Below are 12,187 nucleotides of genomic sequence, written 5' to 3' on the forward strand. Positions count from 1 at the left end.
GATCCATCTCACAACCTGTACTGAAGGCATCTAGTACATTGGCGCCGTGTGTGGGGATCTGCCAAATCGTGACAGCATGACGGAGAACCTTGAGGAGAAATCCTCAAGCCATCACCACGATTCAAACCCACGAAATCCAATACCCGAACACCGGGGTAACATCCCCCCGACCCATGAAAGGATGCATAGTACCGTAAACCGCCAGCCAACCCCTGACTGGCGGTAGCTAAATAAAGTCCGGGCACCCGATGGCCTAGGAAAAAACGCAATCCAGATAATCCAAGACCTTTGTCTCAGGGTACAAGACTTCGAAGGCCGAGTCACAACCAAGGAACAATACCAGCCGAAGCACGCCAGTCACTCGACCTCTAGGAGCCGATTACATCACGAAACCAGGAACGACAGATCACCCAAACGGCGATACAGGAAACAGCGCAACCGCAACGCTTCTCGAGAGCCGGAGCATTGACGCAACGAAGACAATAGAAGACACCGTCAGGAGTCCATGCGCATTCGAAGTGAGCATGTGATAATGAAAGCCAACCCATTCACTGAACAAATCCTAAAAGCCAAACTCCCAAAAGGTTTCGAGAAATTGACTGATATGAAATATGACGGGACAAAAGATCCTCAGGAACATCTCACTGCCTTCGAAGCCAAAATGAACCTGGAGGGAGCCGCTGATCCGGTCCGATGCAGGGCCTTCTCGGTAACCCTAGCCGGCCCTGCGATCAAATGGTTCAACGCCCTCCCCAACGGATTCATAACCAGTTTTGACGACGTCTCCAGGAAGTTTATGGCGTAGTTCATGACTAGGATTGCCAAGGCAAAACACCTGATCAGCCTGCTCGAAATCACCCAAAGACAAGATAAATTCATGAGGAAATACCTCGACAGATTCAACGATGAGTGCCTAACGGTCGACGGACTCACGAACTCAGGTGCCAACCTCTGTCTGACCAATGGCCTCATGAAGGAAGACTTCCAGAAACACTTCACCACCAAGCCCATTTGGACCATGCATGAAATCCAAAAGATCGCCAGAGAATACATAAACGATGAAGAGGTAAGCCAAGTCGTGGCCACTAATAAACGGAAACACGGTAGTTCGGCACCTCGTAGTAATCCACCACCTAATGATACCCCAAAAGAACACTTCAAGTCAATTGCCCCAAACCAGCCGCCCCGAATAGGAAAGTTCACGAACTACACCCCTTACCAGCACCTATCACGGAGATTTATCACTATATAGCAGACCGAGGCATCCTCCCAAAGGCCTGACAACTAAAAGAGTGAAAAGGTGAAAATAAAAGACTATACTACGAATACTACAGGGGGTACGAACACAGGACCCAAGATTGCGTTGATCTAAAGGACGCTCTCAAATAGGCCATCCGAGATGACAAACTCCCCGAGTTTGCCAAAATCATCCGAGAGTCGAGAAAGACCGAAAGAGAAAGATCGCCAGAACGGGAAGGGCGCAACCCTAGAATGACGTGACAGGCACACCAGGAAAGCCCCGAGACCGACCAATCATCATAGTAAATGTGATCACAGGAAAAGATGCACCAGGAAAATCCAAATCAACACTAAACAAAGACCTTAGGGTACTAGCCGTGAAGAATGAAATTCCGACCTCATCCCTACCGGCAGAAATCATGTTCCTCCGCGACGACTGCCAGTACAGCACCTTGGCAGAGGATGCCCCCTTTGTCATCTCGGCCAGAGTTGGAACTGGCCTGGTAAAATGAATACTAGTAGACACCAGAGCAGACTCCAACATCCTTTTCCGAGGTGCCTTCGACATGCTTGGCTTCCAAAATGAAAACCTGTAAAACCATCGTAACAGAGTAACCGGGCTTGGTGATAATTTCCTCAAACCGAACGGCTCCATCATGCTACCAATCACCATCAGTACCAGGAACGAGAGGAAGACCATTCTCTCCGAATTTGTAGTGCTGAAAGACTTTACGGCCTATAACATCATCCTTAGAAGGAAGACGATCAACGATCTGTCCGCCGTCATCTTCACCGAGTTCCTAATCATGAAGTTCCAAGCTGACGACGGCACCATCGAAACAATAGACAGGGATCAGAAAGTCACGGTGGAATGTGACAACAACAGTCTAACCCTCTACAAGAGGTCCTGAGATGCGGCAGGCATCTTTCTTGCCGACCTCGATGCACGCCAAGACAACCAACCCCGATCGAAACCAAAAGGAGACATGGGAAAACTTCAAATAGGGTAGACCCAGGATGAATTCACATTCATCAACAAAAACCTATCCTACAACCTAAAAAGTGACTTTATCGAGCTCCTAAAGCAAAACAGGGACCTGTTCGCATTCACCCTGGCTGACATGCTGGGAATAGACCTTGACCTGATGTTCCATCACTTGGCTGTAGACCCAAAGGCCAAACTAGTGGTGCAGAGAAGGAGAAAAATATCACCTGATCGAGCATCCGAAGTTAGAAAACAAGTCAAAGGCCTACTTGAAGCAGGCTTCATCTGAGAGCTCCCTTACACGACCTGGTTGGCCAACGTCATACTAGTAAAAAAGGCAAATGGCAAGTGGCGAATGTGTGTCGATTACATGGACTTGAATAAAGCTTGTCCTAAAGACGCCTTTTTCCTACCAAATATCGATGGACTAGTAGACGCCGCCTCAGGATACCAGTACCTTAGTTTCATAGATGCCTACTCTGGGTACAATCAGATACCCATGCACCAACCTGGCGAGGAGAAAACTGCGTTTGTAACCCCGACGGCACATACTGCTACACGGTCATGCCATTCGAGTTAAAAAACTCCAGGGCCACCTACCAGAGACTCGTCACCAAAATCTTCAAAGACCTCTCTGGAACCAAGTTGGAGGTCTATATTGACGATATGCTTGCCAAGAACCGAGCAGGCGAGGAGCTCATCGACGACCTCAAACTCATACTGAACACCTTGAAGAAACATCGGATGCGCCTTAACCCGACCAAATGCGCCTTCGGGATGGAAACTGAGAAGTTCTTGGGCTTCATGATCACTCAACCGGGCATAGAGGCCAACCCAGAAAAATGCAAGGCCATCCTTGAGATAAATAGCCCGGCAAGTCTCAAGGACATCCAAAGATTGACCGGACGACTTGTCACCCTTTCTCGCTTCTTCGGAGCCTCGTCCTAAAAAGCCTTCCTTTTTCTTAAAACTCATGAAAATTGGTATAAGCTTTAAACGGAAACCCGAGAGCGAAGACGCCTTCCAACACTTCAAGAAAGGGCTAGCAAAACCCCCCCCCCCATACTCTCCAAACCCAGAACCGGGGAGGCACTTTACCTTTACCTATCCATCACGAAAGAAGCACTAGCCGCAGCGCTCGTCCGAGAAGATAAGCAAAATACACAAAGTCCCGTATACTTTATAAGTAAGGTCTTCCAAAGCGTAGAAACACAGTACTCCAGACTTGAAAAACTCGCCTTTGCGCTGCTCAAGGCTTCCTGACGCCTTCAGCAGTATTTTCAGGCCCACCCCATCACAGTCCAGACGGACCAGACGGTTAGACAAGTACTAGCCAGACCTCGCAGGGCAGATGCTCGCCTGGTCCGATGAATTATCACAATACTAAATCGGATTCGAGCCTAGAATGAAATTAAAGCCTAGGCCATGGCAGACTTCATAGCCGAAATGACCCCAGGAAACGAACCCGTGGAGAGTTGGAAGCTCCATGTTGACGGCTCATTAAACACCAGCTCATGGGGAGCAGGAATAATACTGAAAAATGAGAATGGAATTGCCATCGAACAATCCATTCGATAAGAGTTTTCAATCTCCAATAACCAAGCCGAATACGAAGCCTTCCTAGCCAGACTGACATTAGCCAGAGAAGTCGACGCAAAAGTGTTAGAAGTCTGCAATGACTCCCAGGTGGTTAGCTCCCAAATAAACGGAGACTACCAAACATGGGACCCTCTGCTACAGCAGTACCTAGCTAGGGTGAAAGAACTAGCTTCCAAGTTTGATGGAGTAACCGTCCAGCACATTTCAAGGGAATGAAACACGATGGCTGACTTACTCTCGAAACTAGCAAGTACCAAAATAGTTCCAAGAAACCAATTATTGATTCGAGAGGTTATTAAGACACTATCCGTCTCATTTGCGACCTCGGTCAACCTCCCCATCACAAGCCAACACTCTTGGACCTTCCCAATTTCCAATACCTCACTAACTGGATCCTACCCGAGAATCCTAAAGAAGCAAAGTGTATAAAACGGGAAGCAGCAAAGTACACGACAATAGCAGGGTAGTTATACAAGTGTGAACTATCCGAGCCCCTCCTCAAATGCATAGAACCCGAGGATACGAACTACATATTTCGCGAAATCCACGAAGGATGTTGCGGCCATCATGTGGGAGGAAAAATCCAGGTTCAAAAGGTTATCCGAGCAGGGTGTTTCTGGCCCTCCATCACAAGAGACTCCCTCTAACTGGTCAAAAATTGCAAGAAGTGCCAATTCCATGCTGACCTCCATCAGGCCACCCCCTCCAACCAACTCAACATCATAATGGCAGATCGGCCTTTCAGAACCTGGGAAATAAGCCTCATGGGTCCCTTCTCTACAACTCCCGAGCAGCTCCGTTACCTCATAGTCGCCATCGACTATTACACCAAGTGGATCGAAGCCGAAACCCTAGCCACCATCACGCCTTTTCAGTGTTAGAAGTTCTTCTGGCGGCAAGTTATAACCCGATTTGAAATCCCTAAGATTGTAATTTCAGACAATGGAACCAAAATTGCAGATAAACGATTTAAGGAATTCCTAAAAGGCCTCGGCATCTCCCAGTAGTTCAGTTTGGTAGAGCACCCACAAGCAAACAGACAAGTAGAAGCAGCCAGCAAAATAATAGTAAAGGGCCTTAAGAAACGACTAGACGAAGCCAAGGGATTATGAGCCGACGGACTCGGATCCATCCTCTGGTCATACCGAACCTCCCCCCAAACTACAACCGGAGAGACCCCCTTTCGATTAACACATGGCCTAAAGGCCATTATTCCGGTAGAGGTCGGGGATCCCAAACCGTGGGAAGACACAACGAGAAAGCAGACCGGGATCTCGCGGACGAGGTCAGGAGCATAGCACACCTACTGGAGCTAGCCCTGAAATAAAGAATAAGCCTAAGATACAACCGCAGCATGGTGCGATGAGACTTCGGATCGGGAGACCTCATCTTACGACGAAATGACATTGGTTTACCTACTCCCGGAGAAGAAAAGCTCATGCCCAACTGGGAGGGCCCCTGCCGGATCAAGACGGTAATCAAGAAAGAAGCTTACAAACTCGAACGGTTAAATGGGACTGAACTCCTGAGATCCTGGAATGCCACCAACCTGCGGTGCTACTACACGTAGGAGCATCTTTCTAAGTAACAAGACCAAGGTCGTGTTAAGTTACCTTTATTATTTCCCTTCTTTGAGTTTTTTTTATCACATATTTCCTTTATCGAGTACTCTTTCCTACCCACATCGGGAGGTTTTAATGAGGCCCAAAACATTAAATAAAATTTGTCTCCGAATTCCTCAATCGAAACCAATTCCTAGGAGACAGTCTGGGAATCTGCCTGAGGCTGTGACTATGGTGTTAATGGCGAAGCCTCCCCGCCTCTTCCTGGCAAAAGGTAGCCTTCAATCTCACTAAATTGGTCAATCCGCCGGCCATCTGGATTGGAAAAGAGAAAAAGAAAAACACAAGTCTTAGACTCGGGAAGTAGAGATATACCAATAAAAGCAACCAAAAACCTACCAATATTAGTCCAGCATGCCACAGGATCACCCATGATGTCTCGAGGATTCAGCAGCCGATCTCCAAAAATCGACCAAAGAGCATCAGCAATGTCCTTGTTGTCTGAAGACGACCCCTCAAAGGTAACATGCGTCAAATACGACGCCCCAGCTCCGAAGTTTCAATACATCGCGAACCGACACTCTTCCTCCATGGTCAACCAGAAAGGATGGTGGCCCTGAGCAGGACGCACCTTAAAGTATTCCCTCTTGAACCCGTGAAAAGAGTCCTCAAACAAACCAAAAATTTGTCAGTTAGGTTGAGCCCTAAACGACACATACCCCTTCTTATGTTTTCCCGCCTTGGTCAGAAGGGTACACAAAAAGAAAAACAGAAGGACCTCCACCCGTACTGGAAGCTCCAAGTACTCACAAACCAACTCGAAGGTCCGAATGATCGCCCAACTGTTAGGATGTAGCTGGGACGGCCCCACGGAACACCGGTTAAGCAACTCCTGGACGAATTCCAAAAATGGGGTCACACCCCCAGCCACGTGAACATGGACTCGTAACCCACATCCAGTCGGCAACTTGGGGGGAATCAGGGTTTATATAGCAAACCCTTTCGTTAGCCCCTGGGAGCACGAGCTCGTATTGACGCTCTGTATCACCGCCTCCACAGATCGCTCCCTCATCACGGAGCCGTTGGAGGTCCGCCCCCGTTACCCAAGACGGCGTCCCCCATACATCAGAGGTCACCCAGTAATACGTACTGAGAACGCCACCGGCCAGGACAACGGAAACCTTAGCACCCTCGCTCCTCCGCCGAGCCATACCTGAAAAAGAGAGGGACACCACCATCAACCCATCAACCAGACGGAGAGAAAATCATGCAAACACCACCCCCATCTACCTATCACAAACACAAACTACACCCCAAAAATAGTGGTGCTCACTCTCTCTAACAACCTACCACTCTTACCCAGAAAAACAGACCCAAATAAATGAAATTAAGGAAAAACGCAAAGAAGACAAGAAAAAAGCTAAAAAAGGAGAAGCAGAGGAAATACCAACCTGATTCCCTGAAGTAACCTGAAGTGAACAAAGAAAAGAATTGGCGCGTGGCACATGACAAGAAAGCACGCAATGCACGAACGAACTAGAAAATCGAAGCAGCAGATAGAATAATGCAAAACAGACTGAAAGAAGAAGGAGAGAATCACGAGCGAGGGATAAAAAAAGAGATAGTAACGGTTACAAAATAAAACCAAGCATTTCAAAAAAGAAACACGAAGAGGCAAAGGACAAAAATAGAAAGAGAAACCAAAATGTCTGTTTGCATTTAGTGTCATTATGACGCTTAGGAGAAGGCAACTGACAAAACTCTCTTTGGAAAAAGCAATGGGCATGTGATGAGACGTCCAAACCACTCCATGGTTTTTCGATCTTGCACGCAACCCCCGGGCGACGCTTTCCACGCTAAAATTCACAGTCACACGATCACACGGTTATACGACCAAGACAAACTCCAACGATATGACCGAGCATGCTCATCCTATCGCTCTGGGGGCAACTGTTCGGAACCCGGCCTCTAGGTCCCTCCTCGAAACGGTCAACAAACCCGGATATTCGGGGTTGGGCCATTCTCACGGTCCAAAACGGATCAATAACTTCCAATATCTTAACCCAACATTCGAATTCAAATACCTCTCTTATTTTAGCCAGATAAGATAAGATAACTACTACTGGCTATATAAAGGGGAGTCAGAAGCCCCCTCAAATATGTCACTCATTCCTCATACACACATCTCTTAAATTTATTCTGACTTGAATATTAGAGTATCTTTGTATGTACCCATTTCCACCGCTCAAATCATTCATTCCAACTACTACCTCGACTTACAAATTTTGAATCCATCTCACAACCCGTATGAAAGCATCTAGTACAGTATTTCTTATATCTTTGATCACTTGCACATAGCCTAATAAGCTAGTTGCAATATCTGATCAAGACTGCCATATTTTAATATTAAATGAAAAGATTGTAACGTTAAGATGAAAATGTAGAGTAAAGAGCACCAAAACATAGAGGAGACAGACATACAAACATAAGGTTCATTATTAGATCGTATTAAAAATAAAATTGAGAGAGTACTTATTTTTATATCTATTCTTTTTACATCATATTAATGTCTATTTCATTATAGTTTGGATTTTGACATACTCTTATTCTAATATATTGACTCCTGAATCCTGATTTTCATTTTGAGTTACATTTTAATATTTATAAATGTTGAGTCTAGTTTTGATTTTGGGTTATGTTATGATGACAAACATTGTTTTGGGTGAAAAGCCCAATTTTGTTTAATGTGTGTTTTATTGTGGCAGGCCCATTAACTATTTCACAAGCCAAACAATGCTATTTGTTTCCTTAATGCTCCAAGTAAATGCACAAGTCCATATCCCTATTGCACCATTCAGCAATTGTAAAAGAGCCAAAGCTCATTGCACCATTCAGCAAAGAATAAAAGGCTATGTGTTGGCAAAAGAAGAAAAGAAAGAAAAGGACATCTGTCAACATCAAGGACAGCTGGGGCTCTAGCAAAACAACAAGACATAAGGACTCTCACCTCTCCAAGGACATACAGTAAAGCAAATCTCAGCAAAGGAAAAGCAAAACACAAACTTGCCAAGCAACAGAGGTAGTGGGTGAAGCTCCTCGTATGGCAGAGATCATGGAGCAGGATGCAAAAGAAGAGCATGCCAAGGAAGAAAGAAACACCAAGGACAGCAGAGGTAGTGGTCGAGCTACTCCAACAGCAGAGGTGGTGAAGCAAGATGAAGAAAGAACTGCATGCCATCAAGGACCACTCCAACGGGCAACAAGAAAAAGCAAAGAGGATGAAGCTACAATGAAGCCTAGCCGAAGATATATAACATGACTCACTCCAACATTTCAAGACAAGGAAGAGAGCACACACATTCAGAGCACCTTCTCTAACATAGAGCTGAAATCTCTTTCTTCTACTCAAGCTTAATTCTGATTTATTGTTATGGCTGTCTTGCGTTATTCTCTGTTTTGAAAAAGGCAATTATGTGAAGATCAAAAGCCAAGAGAGAAAAGGCAAGAGTGATGCAGAAATAGCCACTGTTTGTTTTTCTGATGTAATCTGGGTTTATGAATTAGGATTAGTTCCCCTTGCCAAGTTGGGTTAGCACTTGGTGAGAACTGAATCTGTGTAGATTCCCCTTCCAAGTTGGGATAGCACTTTGGGGTTGCTAAGCTTTGGTGAAGAAAGCTTAGGGGTAGATACTAGTTGAATTAGGGAGTAATTCAATAGTATTGGTGTATGTAACCTGAGAATTATAGTGAAAATTCTACCATGGTTTGTGGTGGAGACTGGATGTAGGATTCATGGCACAAGGAATCCGAACCAGGATACATGCTGGCCTCTTTCTCCTCTTCTCTGCACTTTTAATGTTCTGCGTATGAGACTATTTCAAATAATCTCCTGCAACTCGAGCAACAGCAAAACAGAGTTTGAAACTTAAAGTTTTAAGCTAACTTGATTCAACCCCCCCTTCTCAAGTTCAACTAGAATCATCAATTGGTATCAGAGCGCAGTTGACCCATACTGTTAATTTGGGCATAGCACCAATGAGAACTCTCGCTTGTGACTGTGTCATCGAAGCAGGACTCTCCGCTCATTGGTGTGGGTGAACCGGTAGAGACGGTTGCCCGCTGGCCTGATAGGTGCCATTGATGGGTGACATAGTGGAGTGGCTATGATCAGCATCAATTGGTATCCAGAGCAAGGTCTCAAGAAGCAAGCTTCACAGCTTGGAGTAAAGATCCATGGCCAACAACATGAATCCCAACATTGTGGCTTTCACTCTCACTGAAGGGCAGTCCAACAACAGACCTCCCTACTTCAATGGCAGCAACTACTCTTACTGGAAAGAGAGAATGAGAATCTTCGTGCAGTCGATCGACTACAACATCTGGAAGATCATTCTCAATGGTCCAGACGTTCCCACCAAACAGAATGCTGATGGAGAAGTTGTGGCAAAGGAGGACAGCGAATGGACAGATGAAGAAAAGAAGAAGGTTGAACTCAATGCTAAGGCAATCAACCTGATGCACTGTGCAATCAGTTTTGAAGAGTTCAGAAAAGTGTCAAGGTGCAAAACGGCTAAAGAAATCTGGGATAAGCTCAGACTCACTCATGAAGGCACCAAGCAAGTGAGGGAAACCAGAATCGACATGTTAATGAAGGAGTATGAAATGTTCAGTATGAAGGAAGATGAGAGCATTGATCAAATGTTCGAAAGGTTCTCGATAATCATCAACAATCTGGACGCCATGGGAAGAAGCTACTCTGAAGAAACCTTAGTAAGAAAGATTCTGAGGAGTCTTACTAAGAAATGAGAAGTGAAAAGCACAGCCATCTCTGAAAGGAATGATTTGATCAAAATCACCTATGATGAGCTGAGAGGCAAGCTGCTGGCTTATGAAACCACTCACATGTCTCAAGACAAAGATGACAAAAAGAAAAGTATAGCACTAAAATCAAGAATGACAGCCCAAGGAGAAGAATCTGATGACAGTTTCTCAGATGAAGAAATGGTGCTCTTTGCAAGAAAAATGAGAAGACTACTAAGATACAAAAACAAAGGCAAAGGAAGTTCCTCATCCAAAGATGTCAAGAAAAATCAAGTCAAGTTCACATGCCATTACTACAAGGAGCCTGGTCACTTCAAGTCAGATTGCCCTCAACTTAAGAAAGGCGAAAAACCAAAGAAAGACAAAAAGAAGGTGATGATGGCAACATGGGAGGACTTGGAGAACGACACCAGCTCAGAGAGCTCAGATCAAGAAGCTCAACTATGTTTGATGGCAGATCATAATGATGAAGATGAGGTAGATCTCTCTGACTTATCTATTGATGAACTGCACTACATTATCAAAGACATTTCTGTGAACTCTAAGAAACTCTTGGATAAGTATGCTAAATGTAAGAAAGAAAATGAGGCTTTGAGGACAGAAAATGATCTTCTTTTGAAAAAGGTTAAGGCAAATGAAACTAGCAATGAAAAGATTTTAAAAGAAGAAAACATTGCCTTGCGAGCTGAATTAGAAAAATACAAGCTCAAGCATGAAGTTACTGCTTCCACTGATTTGATTTCTGAAAATAAAAAGCTGAATGAACAAATAAAAAATTTGAATGAAGACTTAGCAAAGTTTGTTCAAGGTTCTCAAAATCTGAACAAACTACTTGCTTGTCAAAGGTTTGGATCTGAAAAATCTGGACTTGGATTCATAGAGGAAAACAAGGCTGTTTTCAATCAAAACTTTAAAAAATCTGAAGCCTCCTCTTCCAAGCTTTTCAAACCAAAAGGATTCAGCAAACCTAAAAAATCAGTAAGCAAGAATCATTGCTACAAGTGCAACAGAAACGGTCATGATCCTCCTCAATGTTTCATCTTTCTTAAGTCTTTTGGTAATGATAGTAAATTATATAAAGTTGTTCATGATTATAATGCTCTTGGGCAACCAAGAAGATTTCACATCAAAGGATCCAAATGGATTTAGATACCTAAGGTTAGTTGAAGAACATGCAGGTTTGCCTTGCATCCAAGAAGAAAATGGACATGTGGTATCTTGATAGTGGATGTTCAAGGCATATGACCGGAAGGGATACTTTCTTCATTAAACTCAACAAGTATAATGGAGGATTTGTCACTTTTGGAGATAATGGTAAAGGTAAAATAATTGCTATTGGTAAGGTTGGCAAAGATTTTTCAACTTGCATTGATAGTGTCTTCTTAGTTGATGGGTTAAAGCATAATCTATTGAGCATAAGTCAATTGTGTGACCTTGGGTATGCTGTAACCTTTAGGAAATCTGATTGTAGAGTCATAAATGAGAAAACAGGGGCTGTTTTATTTGTTGCCAAAAGAAGTGACAATGTTTATGGTACCACTCTAGATGATCTAAAAGTTCAAAATGTAACTTGTTTCTCTTCAATGGAATCTGAAAAATGGATGTGGCATAAGAGGTTAGGACATGCTAGCATGTTCCAAATCTCTAAGCTTGTAAAGAGAAGCTTAGTTAGAGGTCTTCCTAATATAAAATTTGACAAGGATATCACTTGTGATGCTTGTCAAATGGGTAAACAAATTAAAACCTCTTTCAAACCCAAGGAAGATGTCTCTACTAAGAAACCATTGGAGTTGTTACATCTTGATCTGTTTGGACCAACTAGGACTCAAAGTCTTGGAGGAAAGAGATATGGCATGGTAATTGTGGATGACTATACTAGATTTGGCTGGGTGTTCTTTCTTGCTCATAAACATGAGGCTTTTTCAGTTTTTGAGAAATTCAGCAAAAAGGTTCAAAATGAAAAATGTTTAAAAATTATTTC

The 12,187-nt window shown here is 44.1% G+C and overlaps 1 protein-coding gene across 1 annotated transcript; it reads left to right on the forward strand.

Moving 5' to 3' along the window:
- The first annotated feature begins 9,618 nt into the window (after positions 1–9,618).
- Positions 9,619–10,191, forward strand: LOC148546524 (uncharacterized). Its single transcript, XM_088499241.1, has one exon. It carries the CDS (start codon positions 9,619–9,621, stop codon positions 10,189–10,191), a length of 573 nt encoding a protein of 190 aa, XP_088355367.1.
- The last annotated feature ends 1,996 nt before the right edge of the window (positions 10,192–12,187 follow it).

The sequence above is a fragment of the Arachis ipaensis genome, chromosome B9, assembly GCF_059453495.1.
Source record: "Arachis ipaensis isolate K30076 ecotype BB chromosome B9, ASM5945349v1, whole genome shotgun sequence".
Taxonomy (NCBI): domain Eukaryota; kingdom Viridiplantae; phylum Streptophyta; class Magnoliopsida; order Fabales; family Fabaceae; genus Arachis; species Arachis ipaensis.